Raw genomic sequence first — 24,604 nt, forward strand, 5'->3', positions numbered from 1 at the left:
TGTGTGATACCCCTATGGGATTGACCCTCTTGTAAAGAAACTATACATTCTAAGTAAAGTAACCCAATTATTTGAAGCAGATGCTGAAAGAAACTGACACTCAGAGGAAGGAAATGATACTGAATAATTTCCTATTCCACAGTTGCTACCCTAAGGATATTATAGCACACAGTGTAGCCAAAACTCAAATAGGAAAATTCATAATATTTCATTTGTTCTAAGAAGTCCAAAAAACAAAATTTGAGGCAGCAACAGCCACTAGGATGTCAAAAAGGAATCCTGGCTCTGAGACAACCAAAGAAAAGGCGTTACTTGTGGGGCTGGGATCTAGAGAATCAAGGTCTGGGGCCAGCCTGTGCAAAAAAGCTGGCAAGGCCTCATCCCAGCAGAACCAGGCAGAGTGGCGTTGGCTTATCGTCCCATCTATGTGGGAAGCATAAGTAGGATTTTAGTCTAGGCAAAACCGAGACCATATTGGAAAAATAATGAAAGCAAAAAGGGCTGAAAATATGACTCAACTAGTAGACTGCTGTGTAACAAGCACAAGGCCCAGTACCACAGAAGGTCAAAAACTAGAACCAACTAGCATGTTTTAGAACATGTAGATGAAGTCAGGGATATCCAGTAACATGATGGCTCCTAAATCAAATACTCAGTCTTCAAACTACTAGACACAGATATAGCTCTTCCATAGCCCCACTGCATCAGGTGTAAGCATTCGGAATTGTGATATAAACATCTTGTATTTATTCCATGAAAACTAAACAGCCTCCTAAGACCGCTCTTCCTTTCTCCTTCCCATTCTCTAGGACCTCATAGTTGACCAGACAATAGAGAAAGTCTCATTCTGTGCCCCAGATAGGAACTTTGATAGAGCCTTCTCTTACATCTGTCGGGATGGCACCACGCGACGCTGGATCTGTCACTGCTTCATGGCTGTCAAGGACACGGTGAGTCCAACTCTGTGTTCACACATGAGTGTCCTTGCCCGAACCTCCAGACTGCCTCAACCAAGCAGTCTCTACAACCTTTTTAAACAGTGTATGATGGAAATACCTTTTACATAGATTTTGTTCCTTTTATTCAAGACATTCACACTCCTATTACCTCTGTCAGTGAGTTCAAGGCCAGCCTGTAAGACCCTCAAAAAAGAATAATTTTCATCCTTCATGTAAATTATACAAAATTCTAACATGAAAGACAAGTCTCTTAGATTACAATAATCTTACTGTGCTTTTATTTTTATAATTTTTAAACTATCTTTATGTAGTTTTACAAAGGGCTTTCAATTCAGCATGTCTGTTTCTGATCTTACTTTATATTACATTACATATATAGTTTCCTGGGTTTTTTTTGTTGTTGTTGTTGGTGGTGGTGGTCATTGAGCTTGAGCTCTGGACCTGGGTGCTGTCCCTCAGTTCTTCAGCTCAAGGCAAGGGCTCTACCACTTGAGTGCTCTACCACTTGAGCCACAGTGCCACTTCCAGTTTTCTGGTGGTTAATTGAAGATAAGAGTCTCATGGACTTTCCTTCTCAGGCTGGTTTTGAACAGTGATCCTCAGATCTCAGCCTCCTGAGTAGCTAGGATTATGGGTGTTAGCCACCAGCACCCAGCAATGTTTCCTGAGTTTTTAAAAGTCCAGGTAGAATACGGCATTTGCCAAACAACAATTTAATTAAAGTGGTATGGTCATGTTCATGCTCTAAAATTGATCAAAAGAGTCTTAAAACTTTTTTGAGAGGCTATAAACAAATGTCAAGGGTCTGGGGCTCTAGGTCAGACCTGCGGTTCAATCCTGGCTGTGTTTCCTACCAACTATGATATAGGGCAAGTTTTTTAACATTCTCTAAGTCTTAGTACCTACTTCTATAAATGCAGGTTAGCATTGTGACGACTATAAGCACATTTAAAACATTTTATTGTCAGATCATGATCCAGTGGCTATTTGAATCTCTCAGGCCAGTTTGACTGTATCAGAATCACCCAGTAGGTTAGACTGCTTTCTTAGGACTTTTCATTCTGGGTCCTGGGTTGAAGCTTGAGAATTTGCATTTATTACCAACCCAAGTGGTTATTCTTCAAGAATTTCTCCTGAACCAAGGTCAATGAATTTAACTCTTGCCTGGTAGTAGTGGCTTACAAGTGTAATCTTAGCTACTCAGAAGTATGAGATCTGAGGATCATGGTTCAAAGCCAGCCTAGGCAGGAGAGTATATGAGATTCTTATATCCAATTAATCACCAGAAAACTATACATAGAGCTGTGGCTCAAAGTGGTAGAGTGCTAGCCTTGAGCAAAAAGAGCTCAGGGACAGCACCCCAGGCCCTGAGTTTAAGCCCCATGACTGGGGAAAAAAAAGCCGGGCACCAGTGGCTCACACCTGTAATCCTAGCTGCTCAGGAAGCTGAGATCTGAGGATCGCAGTTCAAAGCCAGGCCAGGCAGGAAAGTCTGTGAGCTTCTTATCTCCAGTTAACCACAGGAAGACCAGAAGTGGTGCTGTGGCTCAAGTGGTAGAATGCTCACCTTAAGCTGAAGAGCTCAGAGACAGCACCCAGCCCCAGAGTTCAAAGCCCCATGACCGACCAAAAAAAAAAACAACTCACTATTACTGTTGTTTCTGTTCTTTACAGAAAGCATAAATAGCTAGTTCTTCATTTTTCTCATAATTTTACTGAATTTTGCTGAGCTATGGCTCAGCAAATGTCACTTTTGTGTTCTTCAGGAATGCAACAAAACTGTCTCCAAGAGTGTGTACTTATTATGTGTAGTATGTGAGAAGGACTGAAATCCTTAAATCTATAACTTTTGTTCCCTTATATCTGCAAAGAATTTTTTAATTTTTTATTTTTTATTTTTATTTTTGGGTCTGGTCGTGGGGCCTGAACTCTGGGCCTGAGCGCTGTCCCTCAGCTCTTCAGCTCAAGGCTAGCACTCTACCACTTGAGCCACAGCGCCACTTCCAGCTTTTTTTTTTCTGCTTATGTGGTGCTGAGGAATCGAACCCAGGGCCTCATGCATGCAAGGCAAGCACTCTACCACCAAGCCACCTTCCCAGCCCAAGAATTTTTAATTTAAAGAACTAGCTGATGATAAAAAAAAATATATTGAATTTATTAGAGACCATATACATAATAAACACCAAATAATTAAAAAGGAAGAAGAATTTCTGCCTTGGCCTTGAAAAAACAACAAACCTATTTCACTTGTCTTTGTCCTTCTAACAGAGCTGTGCTCAAATGCAAACAGGTCCTAAGAATCTTTCAGGTCTCTCCACCCTAGCCTTATATCATTCTACTGGGAAGTCAGATAGCAGTTCTCAGTCTAGTGAAGTCAAAATGTTTGGAGCAATGTAAAATCTGTCTTAGAAACAAAGAGCATGTTGCACATTACCTGTCCTACTGATGTCTGATATTGGCATATGAACCCCAGTAAAATAGCTTACTCAACAGCCCTAAGTAGAAGCAGCTGACCACGTGGTTTGATTTTTGAGAATACCACAAAAGCTTCCCTGTTTTCAGATGCCTCTTCCCACGATTAATGATGCCAACAGTTACTATAGCATCTCTTAATATTTTTTACTGTACAATGAAGGATTTGGTTTAAAATACAGATAACTCCGTCCTGGCCACGTCCTCTGCTGCCCGGTGCTCGGCTCCTGGCCACGCCCTCTGCTGCCCGGTGCTCAGCTCCTGCGGTGCATGCGCAGTCTGGCAGGACTCACAGTGTACCCCCCTCAGTTTAGGAGGGCAGCCCAAAGAATGGGTCTGGCTCTTAAAGGCACGAGGGGACAATTTCAAAAAATAAAAAAATAAAAAAAAAAATACAGATAACTCTGGTAAAAAATAATCCATTGAATTGTTGACTTTTGGGCTAATCAAATATATGTATTCCTTATACCCATGTTTATATTTGCTCCATTCTCTTCCCACACACAATATAAGCACTTTAAAAAAAATCTGTTGATTTTCTCAGTAGAGATTATAGTTAAAAATATGCTTTTAGAGAGTGAGGGAAGGGATGACACTGTACAAAAGGAAATGTACTCATTACCTGACTTATGTAACTGTAATCCCTCTGTACATCACCTTTTAGTAATAATAAAGTAATTTTTTCAAAATATATGCTTTTGCCTTTGTGTGGTTTGGAAGTGAAGTTGGGGGAGAGAGCTACAAGAAAATAAGGACAGCCTAAAAGTACTAAGAGCCAAAAATGGAGAAGGTGGTAAGAGAATGGGGCACTCAGAAAAAAGGAAACTGGAAGCCAAGCTTTCTTTGTTTAACTCCCTTGTAAAATCAAGAACTTATCAGAAGGTTTGAGTTCACACCTTTTCTTCCTAGACATGTTGACAATGTGTGTAAGCTCCCAAAATGCCTAGAAAATATTCCCACAATTCCCCCTTAAAGGGCAGTTGGATTTACCTTAGAACTTTGAGTAGTGTGTAACCAGAGCTCAGGTGACAAAAGGAACATTGCAATAAGGAGCTCCCAGTGGCTCTTCACAAAAACAGATTTCTGAAGATCACTTTATCCAAGACCTGTAATATAATATAATTTAGTATACTAACATATGAAACGTAATTTTAAACTGGACTTTATATTTTGTCTTGCATAAAAACAGATACATTTCTGGTTGTTGGTATAGCACTTTTAAAAGGCTTTAAAAACCTTCTATCTGTAGGGTGAAAGACTGAGCCATGCAGTAGGCTGTGCCTTCGCAGCCTGTTTAGAGCGTAAACAGAAGCGGGAGAAGGAATGTGGAGTGACTGCTACTTTTGATGCCAGTCGGACCACTTTTACAAGAGAAGGATCATTCCGTGTCACAACTGCTACTGAACAAGCAGAAAGAGAGGAGATCATGAAACAAATGCAAGATGCTAAGAAAGGTACAATTTATTCTACAGTGTGAGTTTATTTAATACCGTTTTTTTCTCCGCAGATTAATAGTTTAAATCTAGCAGGGACAAGTTTTATCAAATCAAGAAAAGCTCAGAGCTGGTTGAATAGCTCAGTGGTAGAGCACTTGCCTAACAAATACAATCTGGTACCTAGCAGGTACATATACCCTCCCCCAAAAGAAAACCCTTATTAACAAAATCCTGAAAATCCTACAAAAGTGCCTAAATGTGCCTAAAAGTGGCGAATTTAATGGCTTAAAAACCATTTATTCTTTCTATTATAGTAAGCTCCTCTGGGGCAGGTTGAAGAAAGTTCAGAGACAACCTAGCTCCTGCCTCATCCTGGAACAGCTGTTTAATTCTGATGTATCTAGTCTCTATGAGAAGCAAATGCGATCAAAGACCTAGCATTTTGAAGGAAGAAGCATAAGCCCAACATGGTTTAGGACTGCAAAGGAGACACTATGATACTGTCAGAGATTTAACAGTGAGATTGTGTTGATTAATTACTGCTAAAATTTTTAATGCTTTATTCACAAAAGTCAATGCCTACCTCTTTCCCATAGAACTGTTAATTTTAGTGTGTAGTATTATAGAATAATTTTTTTTGGTACACATAGCATCATCGCAGCAATGTCTATGTAAACATTAGTAGTCTGTAAAGTTGAATTGGGAGTATTTTAAAATTAAGATGGTGGGGGAAAATGTTTTATGTAGGGTAAAACCACAAGAAATTCACAAACATTTATTTCTAAACTGGCCATCATTTATCTAATACCCAAACAGCACAAATTCTTACAATCCCTGTGCTGCAAAAAGAACTCATGCATATATTCATTTGCAATTTTTCATAGTGATGGGAATTCAGGAGGTCTCCCTATATTGCTCAGACTGGCCTTGAACATCTGCCTCAGCTTCCCAAGTACTGAGACTATAGCATACACTACACAGCTAAGAGTGATTTTTTTTTTATGTATTGTAAACATTTGTGCCAGGATATCAAGATGTAAAAAATATACTAAAAACTAGAATTAAGGCTCAAATGGCAGAATGCCTGCCTGGAAAACATGAGTTTACCCTGAGTTCAAAACCCCAATACTAAAAAAATAGGTAAATAAAAATGAGTCAAGCATGAGGGTACATGCCTATAGTTCTAGCTATTCCTTCTCAAGCAAAAAATTAAAAAAAAAAAACTCATGCTTTTTTTTGGGGGGGGGGTGTTAAAGGTGGGGGGCGGGAGCAGTATTGGAGTTTGAACTCAAGGCTTTGTGTGCCCTAGGCAGACACTCTACTGTCTAAGTCATGCCTGCAGCCCACATCATGCTATCTGTACTTGAAAAGTCTATCTGCATAGCTATTATTTAGTATGCTGTAGTGATTTTCATTTATTTATTTCATTTTCTGTGATATTGGGGCCTCACACATGGCAGGTAAGTACTCTGCCACTGGGCTCCACACCAGTCCTGACAGCATATTCTTTAATACCACCAAATAACACTGGGATACACAGCAACAGACTAATTGAGTCCTAAAAATCTTCATTGGATTGTGAAGATTAAGGGTAGAGATTTACCATAGTCAGAATGGAGCTCAACTCTTGCTCATGTGGAAAAAGTCTTTTATATTTAGGTTTAATAAAATTTAAATTTTTTCCTTCTTCATTCTTTTTTTTTTTTTGGTCCGGTCGTGGGGCCTGAACTCTTTGCCTGGGCGCTGTCTCTCAGCTCTTCAGCTCAAGGCTAGCACTCTACCACTTGAGCCACAGCGCCACTTCTGGCTTTTTTCTTTTTGCTTTATGTGGTGCTGAGGAATCGAACCCAGGGCCTCATGCATGCAAGGCAAGCACTCTACCACTGAGCCACCTTCCCAGCCCCTCCTTCTTCATTCTTTAATTCAGATATGCCACAAATGCTGTTGTCCCTTATTTCAAGACTACTTAAAACACTTAATCAAATGTATGCTTTTAGGTATTTTTGACTTCTTTATTCTCAAAGTCATCTCCAACCCCTCAAATCACCAAACAAACACTGAAAACCATGAACTGTTCTTTAAAGGACCTCACATGATGACTTCTTTGGAATAGGACTTTAAAAAATCTTAAAGTCTGGGCTGGGAAGGTGGCTCAGTGGTAGAGTGCTTGCCTCACATGCATGAGGCTCTGGGTTCGATTCCCCAGCACCACATAAGCTGAAAAAGCTGGAAGTGGCGCTGTGGCTCAAGTGGTAGAGCACTAGCCTTGAGCTGAAGAGCTGAAGGGACAGTGCCCAGGCCCAGAGTTCAGGCCCCATGATCTGCAAAAAAACAAACTTAAAGTCTTCCTTGGTAAATAAATGCAAGAAAATAAAAGATGTAGTATTTGTGTCTTAGTAGATATACCATATGACATGTGGTTGTTAAATCTTATCTGTCTCAAAAATGGAGGATGAAAATCCTACTTCCAGTCTGTCTTAAGAGACATTGGGAAGGGAAGGAATTTAAAAAATGAGAGCTTTTGAGTTCCTCAGCCTGTAAACTCAAAGTCTATGAGGATTATTGCTAAGGTCCTCTTTCTCTTGATTTTCTTGAGCTGAAACAGATAAGACGGTTGTTGGTTCATCAGCAGCCCCTGGCAACACTGCGCCATCCCCGTCCTCTCCTACTTCTCCCACTCTGGATCCCACTGCCTCTCTGGAGATGAACAATCCTCATGCCATCCCACGTCGGCATGCACCAATTGAACAGCTTGCTCGCCAAGGCTCTTTCCGTGGATTTCCTGCTCTTAGCCAGAAGATGTCACCCTTTAAACGCCAGCTATCCCTACGCATCAACGAGTTGCCTTCCACTATGCAGCGGAAGACTGATTTCCCCATAAAAAATGCAGGTAACAGCGTGCGCCTGACTCAGCAAGAGCTCTAGCACTGATTACCATCACTTCCAGTGGCAACACAAATCCTACCCAGCTTGCTGCCCCTCTCTGAGGCTGGGAGAAAACTAAGGTCCACAGAGGTGAATCATTCATTTCTCTTCAACACGTAGATGATGGAATTCTTGCCTAAGCCATGGGTTTATGGTTTGTCCTGATGTAAGTACATTACCTCTCAGCCAGCCTGTTTGTAAACATCAAAGCCCTCAAATTTCCATTCTTATTCGGCTATTTGGGACTCAGGAGAGAATTAATTAAAGAAGCCTTAGAAATTTGCAGTTAAATAACACCACTGGCAGATGTACCAGAAGAAATGAATAAGTGTTCATTGTCCTTGTAGCTGATTGTCCTCATAGGGAGGAAACTCTAAACCAGTCTCTTGTCTAAATCTAAGATCTGTTATTCATCAGAAACAGTGAGCTTCCTTACATTTATTCATTAAGTTTCAAAATTGCCACACAGGCCTTTGTGTGGCTTCTGTTCAACAGAGCCAGCTCCTAAGCTGTATCCTCATCATGTGATCCAGTATTAGATCTTGTCAGTGCTTCTGCCGGACAGTATTTTACTTCCCTCTGAGATATATCAAGCTATTGCTGTAAAAGAACATGAGGAAGCTTCACCTCAGTAGGCACTCCCATTGGCAGTGGTATGAAAATAAAGAGTTATTCTTTTGACAGATAAAGCTAGACTTAAAGAATGGTTGAACTAAGTGATCACTAAGGGTCTTTTCAGCTTCCAATGTCTTTTTTTAAAATAAGTTTTTTATTGTGAAAATACTGTACAGAGGGGTTACAGTTACGTGAGCAAGGTAATGAGTACATTTCTTATCCAGCATTGTTGCCTCCTCCTTTGTTTTTCCCCTACCATCCCTTTCCTCCCACCTCCTCAACTACACCCCCCATGACCCCACCCCACCTAAATTGTAAAGTTTGTTTTCGACATAGCGTCTTTTACATCTCATTGTTGCGATGGGTCAATCTGTTTCCCTATTTAAACATTTTGATTTTTCCCTCCCTTCCCCCCTAAATTATACCAACATCAAATACAGTGAAAACAGAGGTTATACCATGGGGGAGGGACATACAAAGCAACAAAAAAATCACATGGTACCTTATAAATACGTTAGAAACAATGGCAAGGAAGAAATAACCACTTGTGTCCCTATCTTGGGGTTCATTTAGCTTAACATCATCTTATCTGAGCTTTTCTGCTTGTCCCAGACATATACTAGTTATTGCAAATAAGGGAAACCATGGGACCTATGTTTCTTTGGGCCTGGCTTACTTCATTAATAGAAAAGTCTTTCCATTTCCTAACAAATGGGGCAATGTCAGTCTTAATGATGAAAGCATGGAATTCCATTGTGTATATATACCACATTTTCTTTTTTTTGGGGGGGTGCGGGAGGTGTCCGGTCATGGGGCCTGAACTCTGGGCCTGGGCACTGTCCCTCAGCTCTTCAGCTCAAGGCTAGTGCTCTACCACTTGGGCCACAGCGCCACTTCCAGCTTTTTTCTTTTTGCTTATGTGGTGCTGAGGAATCGAACCCAGGGCCTCATGCATGCAAGGCTAGCACTCTACCACTAAGCCACCTTCCCAGCCCCATATACCACATTTTCTTGATCCATTCATCTACTGAGGGGCATCTGGGTTGGTTCTATATCTTAGCTATGGTAAATAATGCCGCAATAAATATAGTTGTGCTGGTAGCTTTAGTATGGTCTTCCAATGTCTTTAAAAACTGAAATTCCTAATGTTTTAAGTACCTTGTTTCAAACTCAAACTCTCTCTGAGGCAGAGCCAGAGAAAATCTATTATTCTCTTTTCACAAATGAGCAAAGATTCTGCCTACATAATTAGCTTCCTCAGTGATACAAAAGAATACAAAAGTCAGATTTTTGTTGTGTTTTTTTTGGGGGGGGGGAGGGGGGTAGAGGGGGCCAGTCTTGTGGCTTGAACTCAGGACTTAGGCCCCATCTCAGCTTTCTTGCTCAAGGCTGGCACTTTACCACTTGAGCCACAACTCTACTTCCAGCTTTTTGGTAATTAATTGAAGATAAGCATCTCGCAGGCTGAATATGATTACAGATGTGAGCCACCAGCACCTGCTCGTACTTTCTAACTCAGTCCGTGCCTTTGCTAGATAGATGTTCTACCACTTGAACCATGCCCCAACTCATTTTGTTTCAGGTGGTTTTTGTTTTCCAGATAACATCTCATGCTTTTTGCAGCCTCAGACCACAACCCTCCCACTTCTGCTTCTTGTGTAGCTGAGATTACAGGCACGAACCACCACACCCAGCTTGTTTGTGGAGCCTTGGCAAGCTGTTAGGTCTTGCTGTGTGTTTTTTGTTTGTTTTTGCCTGGGCTGGCCTCAAACCGTGATCATCTCTGCCTCCTGAGTTACCTACACTAGTCCTAAATTCCTAGGCTCAAATTATCGTCCTGCCTTAGCTTCTTGAGTAGCTGGGAATATAGGCATGTGCCACTGCACATGCACTGCACATGCCTATCCTACACATCAGTCCCCCCTTTTGATTTTTTAATGACAGTTTATACCTTGGTCCTAGAAACTTTGGAGAAAGTGAGAATGGTAACATTGCCATGGTCTAAATTTCCAGATTATTCCATTTTCCTGACTAGAAACCATTTTCTCTTGGTTTTGCAGTGCCAGAGGTAGAAGGAGAGGCAGAAAGCATCAGCTCCCTGTGTTCTCAGATCACCAATGCCTTCAGCACACCCTCTGAGGACCCCTTCTCCTCTGCTCCGATGACCAAACCAGTGACTGTGGTGGCACCACAGTCTCCTACCTTCCAAGGTTGGTGTTTCTGACTTGCTCACACATTCTAAAACTAGTCTGCTGTTCACTAACTGCACTCGGCACCCTGAGCTTCACAAGCTGGTTGGACACGTGTATGGAGATCTTAGACTGACTGACTTCCCTATTCAGCCACATCTCTGGGCTTTGTCTCCTTCCCCTTTCCTAAGATGTCTGCACTCACTGTTCTGCATGTACATTCTTCATCTCCTACTAGGAGTTTCTCTTTCCTTCTCCTCTTTTGCTTTTTTCTTTCTGTTTTGTTGTTTGGTTTCAGCAAAGGTTTTTTTCTAGTATAACACTCAGGAAATGGAAGGTAAAGACTGCTAGGAATTTCTATAACCCTGATCCACTGCTTTAGTGGCCACTTGACTATTAAGGATCTGAAGGCCCAACCAGTTTCCCAGAAGTAGCTGTCATCAGGACTTGCTCTGGTACAAGGCACAGTGGTTCTTAACCAAAGGTAGTTTTTCCCCGTCAGAAAAATTTGTTGTTGTTTCATTTTGTTTTTTGTTGGTTGTGGGGCTTGAACTCTGGGCCTGGGTGCTGTCCCTGAGCTCTTCAGTTCAAGGCTAGTGCTCTACCACTTGAGCCATAGCACCACTTCTGGTTTTCTGTTAGTTAATTGGAGATTAGAGTCTCACGGGCTTTCCTGTCCAGGCTGGCTTTGAACCATCATCCTCAGGTGATAAGGATGAGAAAAATGAGGCTCAAAGAGCCTTAGGTAGATGAACTGCCGACATCCTACAGGGAGGATTTAAATGCAGATCTTTATAAATATCTACTTCAGAACTGCTGTAGACTACTGACTGCCTGCTTTCAAGGCACTGGATGGACAAAACTGGGAAGACATAGTGCTTTCTGTGCCTTGAAGGGGCTCCCAGTCTACAGGGGATGTAATTTTTTCACAAACCTTATGAAATAGTACCAATACCATATGGTTGGCCAGTCTTAAATAGTGCCTATATTGTAGGCCAGGGGAAGGTACTTGTCTGCTCCATACTAAATATGACAAAGATGGGAGAGCTAGGATGAAGAGTAGAAGCTGATAATGGAGTAACAGCAGGAAAAGGAACAAGGGTTACCAGATTATAAAAAGGAGATAAATAACAGTAGGCAATAACACAAATATCACAGGGGGAAAAAAATCTTCAAAAAGATACATTAATTTCAATTCTGTAGCATTTATAAATTTACCCAGGAAATGAAAACATGCCAAGTTTTATTTCTCATGTTGTGCTCCCCCACATTGTCAACTGCCATCCCAAAGTAGTAAATAGAAGTTTCAGAAAATAAACAATTTTATTACAGAATGTTATTATTCTATTATTCTCTCAGCATGCCTGATTTATGAATCGTAAGGGAAGTGGTGCTGTGGCTCAATGGTAGAGCACTAGCCTTGAGCACAGAGAGGCTAAGGGACAGAGCCCCAGCCCTGATTTCTGGCTCCACAATCAACGCCCCCCCCCCCCCCAAAAAAAAAAAAAGGAAGAAAGAAAACTTTACCATAAGTATGTACGTATAGGTGAGAACTTAATGCATATGGTATTTGCCACTATCCTAGCCATCTGCAGAACATCTGGGAGCTTCACCCTCAGTACCAGGCCTATGGGACTTTGAGGGAATTAAATGAAATTATACACATAAAATGTATCATTATGGATACAGTCCCCAGTAATTAACTCACTATTGTTAGCATACTTTGAGCTTCTGGAAAAGTATAGAATGAAATACTTAATCAACTTAAGCCCAAGGCTGAATTATAGCTGGTGCCAATATTGGAATAATTAAAAGGGTTTGTTTTTTAGTTTTTTGGGTTTTTTGGTGGATTAGGGGATTTTTGGGGGGGAGGGTTGTGTGATTTTTTTTCTGCTCATAACAGTTCTGTTCAACTTAATTTAAATGATCTATGTAGGCTTCATTTTCCTTCTCTGTATATACACATTTACCCCAAACAGTCTCACTTTTGTTTCTTTTAGTTCCTTCTTTACCAGAAGGTATTGTGTATCCATTTCAAGATAGCATGATTATTCCAACATTACCTGTTCTTGTCTCTTCCACCAGTATTGTACATTGGCCTGACTGACCCAGTTCCATGGACTCGCTTGTATACCCTGCATGAATTAACTCCATTGATGTTGTCTGCTCCCATTGTAGCTAATGGCACTGACTCAGCCTTCCATGTGCTTACTGCTAAGCCAGCTCATACTGCTCTAGCACCCGTAGCAATGCCTGTGCGTGAAACCAACCCTTGGGCCCATGCCCCTGATGCTGCTAACAAGGAAATTGCAGCCACACATCCGGGTAAGGTGGCCGCAGATGGTGGTGAGGAATCTGGGATCAGAGAAACCACACTGTTTCTAAAATCAGCCAGTTACTGAAGGGAACTAAATAAAGAAGAATCAATCCTTTTGGAAAAAATATGTTCCCTTTTGGATGGTGAAGGTGGGCAACAAAAGAGATTAGACTGGTAGCTCTTAGCACTGTAGAACAGAGCCATGCATAGAGCTTTTATAAAACAGATTCCTCATCTCCATTCCCAGAGAACCCGTCACTGGGTTTAGTGGTCCATAGACATGCCTGTAGAAAGAGGACTCTGCAACAGCAGCTATACCAGAAGTAATACAAAAAGCACTTTATTTTTACCATTCTGTATTGACAATTTTTTTTCTGTAATGAACATCTTCTAACAATAAAACTGAAAAGATTTAAAGTTCTAATAGTCTTTCACCAAAAAGGCAACATATAACCAGGTATTAGTGGCTCATATTTATAATCCTATCTACTCAGGAGGCTCTGAGGGTTGTAGTTCAAAGCCAGTCTGGGCAGAAAAGTCCCTGTGAAAATCTTATCTCCAGGGCTGGGAAGGTGGCTCAGTGGTAGAGCACTTGCCTTGCATGCATGAGGCCCTGGGTTCGATTCCTCAGCACCACATAAGCAAAAAGAAAAAAGCCGGAAGTGGTGCTGTGGCTCAAGTGGTAGAGCGCTAGCCTTGAGCTGAAGAGCTGAGGGACAGCACCCAGGCCCAGAGTTCAGGCCCCACTACCGGACCCAAAAAAAAAAAAGAAAACCTTATCTCCAATTAACCACTCAAAAAGTGGAAGTAAGCCGGGCACTGGTGCCCTGTAATCCTAGCTACTCAGGAGGCTGAGATCTGAGGATCCACAGTTCAAAGCCAGCTTGGGCAGTAAAGTCCATGACACTCTTATCTCCAATAAACCACTAGAAAACTGGAGCTGGTGCTGTGGTTCAAGCGGTAGAGTACTTGCCTTGAACTGAAGAGCGCAGGGACAGCACCCAGGCCCAGAGGTCAAGCCTCACGACCAAAAATAAATAAAAGCAGAAGTGGTGCTGTGACTCAAGTAGTAGAGCACTAGCCTTGAGCACAAAGAGGCTCATGGACAGTGCCTCAGCCCTGAATTCAAGCCTAATGACTGACCAAAATAAATAAATAAATAAAAGGCAACATGTGTCTGAAAACCAGGTAGGGGCCAGCAAGGTATGGCCAGGTCCCTGGTCATTTTCTTTTGGGGGGGGGGGGGGTCGGTCCTGGAGCCTGAACTCTGGGCATGGGCGCTGTCCCTCAGCTCTTCAGCTCAAGGCTAGTGCTCTACCACTTGAGCCATAACGCCACTTCCGGCTTTTTTCTTTTTGCTTATGTGGTACTGAGGAATCGAACCCAGGGCCTCAGGCATGCAAGGCAAGCGCTCTACCACTGAGCCATCTTCCCAGCCCCCCTGGTAATTTTCTTTTTGTTCTATTAAAGATGAACCTGCCAGTCCTTTAGAGTGTGAAAGCTGGCTTCTGTTCTGTGGAAAAGCCATGGTGACAAGGCAGGATTTCTGACACCAGGCAGCCACCTGCTAAGACAGGAACATGGTCTGACAGAGTCTCTTTGTTCCACTACAAAATGTCCTTGGCTGGTAATACTTCTCTCCTACCAGAACCAGAAAATATCCTGCTAGAGGACTTGTCCTGAGTGGTAGAGCCGTTCAAATCACCAAAGCTAGAAAATATCCTGCTAGAGGGCTTGTCCTGAGTGGTAGAGCCGTTCAAATCACCAAAGCTAGAAAATATCCTGCTAGAGGGCTTGTCCTGAGTGGTAGAGCCATTCAAATCACCAAAGCTAGAAAATATCCTGCTAGAGGACTTGTCCTGAGTGGTAGAGCCATTCAAATCACCAAAGCTAGAAAATATCCTGCTAGAGGGCTTGTCCTGAGTGGTAGAGCCGTTCAAATCACCAAAGCTAGAAAATATCCTGCTAGAGGGCTTGTCGTGAGTGGTAGAGCCATTCAAATCACCAAAGCTAGAAAATATCCTGCTAGAGGGCTTGTCCTGAGTGGTAGAGCCATTCAAATCACCAAAGCTAGAAAATATCCTGCTAGAGGGCTTGTCCTGAGTGGTAGAGCCATTCAAATCACCAAAGCTAGAAAATATCCTGCTAGAGGGCTTGTCCTGAGTGGTAGAGCCATTCAAATCACCAAAGCTAGAAAATATCCTGCTAGAGGGCTTGTCCTGAGTGGTAGAGCCATTCAAATCACCAAAGCTAGAAAATATCCTGCTAGAGGGCTTGTCGTGAGTGGTAGAGCCGTTCAAATCACCAAAGCTAGAAAATATCCTGCTAGAGGGCTTGTCCTGAGTGGTAGAGCCATTCAAATCACCAAAGCTAGAAAATATCCTGCTAGAGGACTTGTCCTGAGTGGTAGAGCCATTCAAATCACCAAAGCTAGAAAATATCCTGCTAGAGGGCTTGTCGTGAGTGGTAGAGCCGTTCAAATCACCAAAGCTAGAAAATATCCTGCTAGAGGGCTTGTCCTGAGTGGTAGAGCCATTCAAATCACCAAAGCTAGAAAATATCCTGCTAGAGGGCTTGTCGTGAGTGGTAGAGCCATTCAAATCACCAAAGCTAGAAAATATCCTGCTAGAGGGCTTGTCGTGAGTGGTAGAGCCGTTCAAATCACCAAAGCTAGAAAATATCCTGCTAGAGGGCTTGTCCTGAGTGGTAGAGCCATTCAAATCACCAAAGCTAGAAAATATCCTGCTAGAGGGCTTGTCGTGAGTGGTAGAGCCGTTCAAATCACCAAAGCTAGAAAATATCCTGCTAGAGGGCTTGTCCTGAGTGGTAGAGCCATTCAAATCACCAAAGCTAGAAAATATCCTGCTAGAGGGCTTGTCCTGAGTGGTAGAGCCATTCAAATCACCAAAGCTAGAAAATATCCTGCTAGAGGGCTTGTCGTGAGTGGTAGAGCCGTTCAAATCACCAAAGCTAGAAAATATCCTGCTAGAGGGCTTGTCCTGAGTGGTAGAGCCATTCAAATCACCAAAGCTAGAAAATATCCTGCTAGAGGGCTTGTCGTGAGTGGTAGAGCCATTCAAATCACCAAAGCTAGAAGGCAAGGAAAGGAGCCACTGACTTCTCTTGTCCCTCTTCATCTTGTTGGTTCCAGGGACCGAGTGGGGTCAGTCTTCTGGTGCCGCCTCTCCAGGCCTCTTCCAGGCGGGGCATAGACGCACTCCCTCTGAGGCTGACCGCTGGCTAGAAGAAGTATCGAAGAGTGTCCGGGCCCAGCAGCCCCAGGTCTCAGCTGCCCCTCTGCAGCCAGTTCTCCAGCCACCTCCACCCACCGCCATCTCCCAGCCAGCACCACCTTTCCAAGGGAGTGCATTCCTCACCTCCCAGCCTGTGCCAGTGGGTGCGGTCCCCCCCCTGCAGCCAGCCTTTGTCCCTGTCCAGTCCTATCCTGTGGCAAACGGGATGCCCTATTCAGCCCCTAACGTGCCTGTGGTAGGCATCACCCCCTCCCAGATGGTAGCCAATGTGTTTGGCACTGCAGGTCATCCTCAGGCTGCCCACCCCCGTCAGTCACCCAGCCTGGTCAGGCAGCAGACATTCCCTCAGTATGAGACAAGCAGTACCACCGCCAGTCCCTTCTTTAAGCCTCCTGCTCAGCACCTCAACGGTTCTGCAGCTTTCAATGGTGTAGACGATGGCAGGTTGGCTGCAGGGGACAAGCACACAGAGGTTCCTGCAGGCCATGGTCCAGTTGATCCTTTCGAAGCCCAGTGGGCTGCGTTAGAAAGCAAGTCCAAGCAGCGTACTAACCCCTCCCCTACCAACCCGTTCTCCAGGGACTTACAGAAGACATTTGAAATTGAACTTTAGGTGATCTTTATGGCATATGTATCTTGTCTGTACTTAGGCAAGGGCAGGGCATGAACATCAAACAAGCAAAGGGGACCTGGTCTTCCCGGTCAGTCCACTTCTCACTAACCCTAAAGGAGCAAGTCCAGGCACCGAGTGCTGTGAGGGGTGATCTGGAAAGAAGTGGGGAAAACCAGTCCTAGAAAAGACTTGCAGCTAGACTAAAGAAGCCAAGGAAATGTCGCCCTCTGTACCTGCCTCCCTCACCCCCTTACAAACCTCTGGCAACAGAGAGGCAGAAGAATCTGAACAGGAATCTGTATTCAAAGCACATTTTACTGGAATAGAAAACAGTAGGAAGCAAAATGACCTCCTTTCATTTTTCAGACCATTCACCTACTTCCTCCTAGTACTGGCCTGTCTTAGAGGCCAGGAACAACGTGGCTTGTGCTCAGGCTAGGAAAAGCAGCAGGCTGTGCTGCCCGAATTCTTAAGAGTGTGCAACAGCACTGCTCAACAGAGCTAGATTTGGGGGGTCAAGTTGAGCTTCCATTTTGAGTTAACAGAATATTATAAATATATATCAAAAGCCAAAATCTTTATTTTTATGCATTTAGAATATTTTAAATAGTTCTCAATATTAAAAAGTTGTATAAGTTGTAAGTAATCTTGCCAAAAGTAAAAGGGTTAGTTGTAAGAAATTGTACATAAGATTGATTTATCATTGATGCCTATGGAAGTAAAAAGAGGGAGGGTTGAAAGCTGCGGGCAGGATCCTGGTCTGTCTGTGGTCATTCATTGTAAGTAGCACATTGCAACAACAATCATACTTATGACCAATACCGTCACTAGATTGTAGTTTTAAATAAAGAAAATGAAAGCAGTATTGTCCTGGTTTTAAAACTATGATAAAACCCTAATGTCATTATTTTGATGAAATCAATCGATGCTCTAGAGAATGTTATTTTTTATATATTGTTGCAATTTCCTTACATTACTCCTTTATTTTAACACTAAGGTGACAATGACATAATCATATCCACAGAAGGGAACACAGGCTATGTTGGTTTGTAATGTGGGTTTTGTCCTTTAAATTTTGTTCCTGCAAGTTTTGTGGGAATGGGAAATGTGGTTTTCTTCACCGTGTGCACCCTCCCCTCCCCTCCCCTCCCTCCCCTGAATGGAATGTCCTGTTGCCAGTTGAAGCCACTTGACCTCGGGTAACATGAGATTCCCATCTCATTTTTACTTTTGAACGTTGGCCTTACAATCAAATGTAAGTTATATATATATATATATATATATATATATACATAATATATATATTTGTACTGATGAGAATTTATAATCTGCTTTAACAAAAATAAATGTTCGTGGTAGAAGCTTTTACCCACTAAGGGCTTTCTTTCCTCTTTTTATTTGCAAGTGAATGTACTCTTGTTTTTTTCAGCCTTACTCTCTTTGCTCTGCTGATGCTGCATATCTCTAGTGCTAGGAAATCTCTTATTTAGACTAATATGTCCTTAAAACTCTTAATTAGGCTCTGGTTGATCCTGAATGGATCAGATTCTTTCTGCTGAAGTGTGGCTAGAGCAGCAACACAGGTTTCTCCTAGTAGCTGGTTGGAAAGTCAGAATGTCAGCCCTGGCCCAGGATAAACCAGTGCTTTTCAACCTTGGCCATGCATTAGAAATACTTAGGATCCCTTTAAATTCCTAACTCAGGCCAGACACCGATGGCTCATGCCTATAATCAAAGCTACTCAGGAGGCTGAGATCCAAGGATCACAGTTTAAAGCCAGCCCGAGCAAGAAAGTCCCGTGAGACTCATCTCCAATTAACCACCAGAAAACCGGAAGTGGTGCCGTGGCCTCAAGGGACAGCGCCTAGACCCAGAGTTCAAGCCCCACGACCAACAACAACAACAAAAAAATCCTAACTCAGGGCCAGGAGTGTAGCTCAGTGATAGAATATGAACTTAGCATTCACAGTCCCCCAGTGCCCAGCCTATACATAAGACCAATTATATCAAAACTTTAGTGAGGATTGAGAAGGGATTTGGGGATGTTTTTGTGACTGTGTTTTGTTTTAATCTCCCAACATAAAGTAGGTTTGAGAATTACTTAAGTTTGAGAATTACTAGTTTGAGCCTCACCTCTAAATTTAGCCCCCACTCTCTGAGTAGCTCTGAGAAGGGCTAGCTTTTGAGGCAAGGTAATCTCAGATGCACCTTCTGAAGTATGTATGCCATCAGGCCAAATTTTTATTTCATTAAATGGGGAAGCCCAAGAAAGTTGCCCTTTTCCCCCCTATTTCTATAGCAAAACCAGCTGTGGTGAATGAGGATGTTTCTCTTTTAAGTGGAAAGAAAAGATATGGGGCTGGGAAGGTGGTTCAGTGGTAGAGTGTTTGCCTTGAATGCATGAGGCCCTGGGTTTGATTCCTCAGCACCACATAAACAGAAAAAGCCGGAAGTGGTGCTGTGGCTCAAGTAGTAGAGTGCTAGCTAGCCCTGAGCTGAAGAACTGAGGGACAGCCCCCAGGCCCAGATTTCAGGCTCAGGACTGGAAGAAAAGATACCTGTTCATGTTTTCGTTGTTGAATGAGACTGACTGAGAAATATACCCACCCGTGATATTATTTTTCTATCTTCCAGCCCATGTGTGGGTAGTAAAAGTCACCTTGAAGAGTTTTGATCCCTGTAATGGCTGTCTTTTCTATGTCCACAAATAACCATTGTTCCTAGGTAAAGGAACAACAATGTAAAGGATTGTAGAAAGGGACCTGGTAGCTCATTGACACTAAGCTTGTTTCAGCATTAATGTATAAAATTGAAGAATGATTTCCCTCAACTCAAAGCTATTTCTGAAATCACTTTTACTGTTACTACATTACCCCTCCCCGTTGTTTCCTCAGCCTACTAGTTCTGTTTTTAACAATGGTCTGTTTTTCCTTTTGGCAGCAAACACTGCTTCACAGAGTCCTACTTAGGAAGAGAGGCTCCTGGTGGCCTCAGCATGGAGCAGGTCAGTCAGTTTTACACACGCTCATCACACAAGCTAGCTGTGAAGTAAGGAGCTTTTCCTGTTTCCATCCCTGATCCATCCCTATTCTGAGGCCATCCTGCTTTGCTGATAGCTTTCATAATATCAGCAGGCTTTGAAGCTGAGCTACCTAGAAAGACTAGAGGCTAGAGAACGGACTACCATTTGACCCCAAATGACATTCGGCTCTCAAACAGAATACTTCCCCAAAACATTCCCTTATAAGGCAGGTGTGAACTTTGAAAACATTACATACTTCCCAGCTTTAAAATCCAGCTCTTTCTGGAATTTTTTTTTTTTTTTTTTTTTTTTTTTTTTGGTCCGGTCGTGGGGTCTGAACTCTGGGCCTGGGCGCTGTTCCTCAGCTCTTCAGCTCAAGGCTAGCACTCTACCACTTGAGCCACTTCCGGCTTTTTTTTCTTTTTGCTTATGTGGTGCTGAGGAATCGAACCCAGGGCCTCAAGCATGCAAGCAAGCGCTCTACCACAGAGCCATCTTCCCAGCCCTTCTTTCTGGATTGTAAAGCTGGTTTGCTTTAAAATGTAGTGAATGGGTCTCTGTACAGGATGACATCCCTAACTGGAAATCCAAATGCCCCAAAATCTAAACATGTTTGAATGCTAACATGGCACTTAGGTGTTTCAGGTTTCAGAGCACTTCAGATATTTGATTTAAAGATGTTCAACTGATAAGGTCTACAAATATTCTAAGATCTGAAACACTTCTGGTCCCAAGCATTTCAGATAAGAGATCCTCAACCTGTAGTAGACACAGAAATGCAAAGAGGTAAAGGAAAGTATATCCTATCTAAACAGATTCCTCCTCATGACCACTCAGCAGCAGTCTGTGGCCATGTCATCTGCAAACCCTGGGAGGCCATGGGAGGCTGCTGAGTTCAGCTCTGGGAGGGTTTTTGGAAGGGCATCTCCAGAAGATGACTTCCTTTGCCAGTTACAGATTTGGTGAGAGTGGGGAGGGGGGCTGAGTCTATCTTCTCTTAGAGAACTATTCAGAACTAGAGCCAGATCTAGCCTTCATCCCTGCTGCCAGACAGGTTCAGCATGCTGGAGACGGGAACAGCTGGCACAGCAAAAACTGGAGTAATACTCATTGCCACAGAGCTGGGCCTGCAGGATCAAGTCACAGTTGGCCAACTCTGGCTGGTCGACGCACTCCCTGCCCAGGTCCCTGGGTTGGGCCGCTGGTGCTGCAGGACAACAGGGAGAAAGAGAAAGATGTAGATGAGGCTGCCAGATGTGTAAACTAGGAGTGGATACAGTTGCCACCCGTTTGCTGGCCTCCCTTCTGCTTATTTGTGTCCTCTATCCAGTGCATAGCCCTTCCCAGACACCCAGAATTTACTGATTAAATATCTCTTCAAGTTAACTCCCTAAAGAGCCTCAGCCGCTGGATTGTACTCTGTCGTATCTCAAGTCTTGAGAAGGATGGGCCCTAAGTAAAACTTCAGTCAGCAGGAGCTGTGTCTTCTGCCCTTTGGGGCCTGAATCTAAACTTGACAACATTCATCCAACAGAGGGCAGAAGAGAGGCGTAGCAGAGGCAGGAGTGTGTCTCTTTGGACAGTTTCACTGTGGTGGCCATATATCAGCAAGGCTCCACCAGGCCTTGTTATCAAGCAAATTTCTGATTCTAAATTTTTTTTTGGGGGGGGGGGACTGGTTGTGGGGCCTGAACTCTGGGCCTGGGCGCTGTCCCTCAGCTCTTCAGCTCAAGGCTAGCACTCTACCACTTGAGCCACAGCGCCACTTCCGGCTTTTTTCTTTTTGCTTATGTGGTGCTGAGGAATCAAACCCAGGGCCTCAGGCATGCAAGGCAAGCACTCTACCACTGAGCCACCTTCCCAGCCCCGTGATTCTAATTTATTTTCCCTGCTAGACATATCTATAGCTAATCATAAACACAAATTACCAATACTTCAGCTCTGTCTTGAGTAGCGAGGCAGACCAGACAGAAAGAACGGTGGCACATCCAAGTCCCACACCTTCCCCAAGGTTGGAGCAGGTCTTTGCAAACTGCTTAGCCCAGGGCACTGCCCTGCTATTCAGTCCCTAACTGATAATGTATCAGCATTGTGTCATTCCATTGCAGCATTTTTTCCATAGTGGTGCCATCCTACAATATGACACTTTCATTTGCTGAACTATAATAACTCACTAAGAGCCAGGTGCTGGTGGCCCACTCCTGTAAATCCTAGTTACCCAAGACTGAGATCTGAAGATCAAGGTTCAAAATCCAGGCAGGAAAATCCATGAGACTCTTAGCTCCATTTAACCACCCAAAAGCTGGAAGTGAAACTGTGGTGTAAGTGATAGAACCCCAGCCTTGATCGGTAAAGCCAAGCAAGAGAAGGAGGCCCTGAGTTCAAGCCCCAGTACTGGCATATACACAAAAAGAACAAAAGAATATAAGGCTAAAATACCACATTACTGATATGTGTATATATGCATATATATGAATATATAAGATATATAGTCATGTTTATATACAGGTTTATAATTGAGTATATAAAATGTGACTATGGATATGTTCATATATGTATATGGATATATGCATATATGAATATATAAATGCATATATTCGGGCTGGGAAAGTAGCTCAGTGGTAGAGCACTTGCCTTGCATGCTCAAGGCCCTGGGTTCGATTCCTCAGCACCACATAAGCAAAAAGAAAAAAGCCGGAAGTGGTGCTGTGGCTCAAGTGGTAGAGCGCTAGCCTTGAGCTGAAGAGCTGAGGGACAGCGCCCAGGCCCAGAGTTCAGGCCCCATGACTGGACCCAAAAAAATAAAAAATGCATATTTTCACAAATATGTATATATATGCAGGTGTGAGCCAAGTGACAGTGTCAGTAAAACTTCTGAGGATTGGAAGCTCTAGGCTCCAGCATGGTACCCCCCCCCAAAAAAAGATTCCGAGCAGTTGAAAGATTTGGGTTCTGGTCTCCTGGGCCACTGATCTGCTGTATGGCAGGTAGAGACAGGGCATAAGCATTCTGGAAGTCTCATTGATGAAAGGGTAATTATAGCCCCTGCCTTCTAAGATTTGGGCTGTATGCTCTTTTTTTTTTTTTTGTCGGTCGTGTGGCCTGAACTCCAGGCCTGGGTGCTGTCCCTCAGCTCTTCAACTGTAGACTAGCACTCTACTACTTGAGCCTCAACCCCACTTCCGGCTTTTTCTGCTTATGTGGCGCTGAGGAATCGAACCAAGGGCCTCATGCATGCAAGACAAGCACTCTACCACTGAACCACCTTCCCAGCCCCAGGGCTGTATGCTCGAAAGATCAAAAAGGCAGTTGTGGGGCTGAGAATGTGGCCTAGTGGCTTAGCATGCATGAAGTCCAGGGTTTGATCCTTCGGTACCACATAAACAGAAAAGGCCAGAAGTGGTGCTGTGACTCAAGTGGTTAGAATGCTTACCTTGAGCAGAGAGAGCCTCACGGACAGTGCCCTGGCCCTGAGTTCAAGCCCCAAGACCAGCAAGAAAAATAAAAGGCACATTGTCATTATAAGTTCAGTACTTTGGGCTGGGAAGGTGGCTCAGTGGTAGAGCATGAGGCCCTGGGTTCGAGTCTTCAGCACCACATAAGCAAAAAAAAAAAAAGCTGGAAGTGGCGCTGTGGCTCAAGTGGTAGAGCGCTAGCCTTGAGCTGAAGAGCTGAGGGACAGCGCCCAGGCCCAGAGTTCAGGCCCATGACCAGACCAAAAATAATAAGTTCAGTACTTTGTTTTTTTAGAATAAAGTCTGTTTGTATTATTTTTTGTGGTACTGGGAGATGGAAGCAGGGCTCACATGAGCTACAGTCCCATTGCCATAGGACTTTTTTCCACCTGGGTTAGAATGGACAGACTTCTGTCTGTCTGACAGGTCTGTCTGATTGAGCATGATAATGAAAGCCTCGCCAGTTGTGGTTTCGCAGGTAAGATGGGCAAGTCCATGACAATGCCTAGCATCTACCTTGCAGAGCACGAGCACCATTACCATTATCTGCACCCCGTCCTTGGATGGCAGGGTAGCTCGAGTGTAAAGGGGGAGAAGTGAGGTTCAGGTGGAGAAAACCCTTTGCCCCAAGTGTCGACCAGAAGTTAGCATCAGAGTGAGCCAAGTGCTGAACCGGAGTCCCTTGGACTGTTGGGCCTGAGGCTTAGGGACACGTGCCCCTGTACCTGGCGACGCCAGCTTCACCTCCGTGCTGCGGCTGGCCGTCTGACCCCCTCTGTAGGCGCTGCATGTGTAGGCGCCCTCATCCCTGGCCTGCAGGTTGTGGATCAGCAGGGTGCCATCTGGGGACTGGCGTACCCGGTGGCCATCAGCCTGCACTGGCAGCCCGTTCCTGGAGGGGGAGAGAATGCCGAGAGAGCCTTCCAGGGCCACTCGTCTTATGACCCTAGGAGGCTGGGAGGATAGTGGGAGGTTATCAAGGACCATTCTAGAACAGCCCCTTGCTCCCCTGATGCTTTCCTGCCTCATAGAAGATGAAAGGGCCAAAACTTAGGAGAAACCATGGCCAAACCACACACTCTGGTCTAAGGTCCAGTAAATAGGCCTCTTAACCACAAAGGAATCCCACTCTGGCTTTTCCTTGGCCAAGGAGCTGGATAAAGAACACACACACTACCCACCCCTGCCTCCAGAGCACTGGAGGGTGCTGCTGTCTGGAGCCACTCTCGAGAGGGGCAGCGGCAACAGCGGCCAACAGAGAGGAGGACCACAAGGACTCCAGAAGGTCACAGCCACAGCAAGAAGTGCCCATGGGAAGCAGGAGCCGGGCAGCAGGATCTTGGGCTC

General features: G+C 43.9%; 2 protein-coding genes and 1 non-coding gene across 10 annotated transcripts in view; 2 read left to right on the top strand and 1 right to left on the bottom strand.

The window, feature by feature from the left end:
- Numb (NUMB endocytic adaptor protein) overlaps nucleotides 1-18,148 on the top strand; it is a 132,043-nt gene extending 113,895 nt beyond the window's left edge. For 4 of the 8 annotated variants that reach the window (XM_042692802.1, XM_042692806.1, XM_042692804.1 and 1 more), the window contains 6 exons: nucleotides 810-950; nucleotides 4,681-4,885; nucleotides 7,464-7,757; nucleotides 10,468-10,617; nucleotides 12,775-12,921; nucleotides 16,065-18,148. In XM_042692802.1, the coding sequence (XP_042548736.1) occupies nucleotides 810-950; nucleotides 4,681-4,885; nucleotides 7,464-7,757; nucleotides 10,468-10,617; nucleotides 12,775-12,921; nucleotides 16,065-16,780 (1,653 nt within the window). In that variant the 3' untranslated portion in view covers nucleotides 16,781-18,148. The remainder of the gene's footprint in view (nucleotides 1-809; nucleotides 951-4,680; nucleotides 4,886-7,463; nucleotides 7,758-10,467; nucleotides 10,618-12,774; nucleotides 12,922-16,064) is intronic. The other 4 variants (XM_042692805.1, XM_042692807.1, XM_042692808.1 and 1 more) reach the window with 2 other exon arrangements.
- LOC122118918 lies at nucleotides 3,654-3,795 on the top strand. The gene has a single exon (XR_006149469.1).
- Nucleotides 18,149-20,441: 2,293 nt separating the features above from the next.
- Papln (papilin, proteoglycan like sulfated glycoprotein) overlaps nucleotides 20,442-24,604 on the bottom strand; it is a 31,012-nt gene continuing 26,849 nt past the window's right edge. The window contains exons 29-30 of the mRNA XM_042692801.1: nucleotides 23,983-24,149; nucleotides 20,442-21,009 (exon numbers count right to left, since the gene is read on the bottom strand). Coding sequence (XP_042548735.1) covers nucleotides 20,837-21,009; nucleotides 23,983-24,149 — 340 coding nt within the window. The 3' untranslated portion in view covers nucleotides 20,442-20,836. The remainder of the gene's footprint in view (nucleotides 21,010-23,982; nucleotides 24,150-24,604) is intronic.

The sequence above is a fragment of the Dipodomys spectabilis genome, unplaced genomic scaffold (assembly GCF_019054845.1).
Source record: "Dipodomys spectabilis isolate Male_0828 unplaced genomic scaffold, ASM1905484v1 ptg000157l, whole genome shotgun sequence".
NCBI lineage: Eukaryota > Metazoa > Chordata > Mammalia > Rodentia > Heteromyidae > Dipodomys > Dipodomys spectabilis.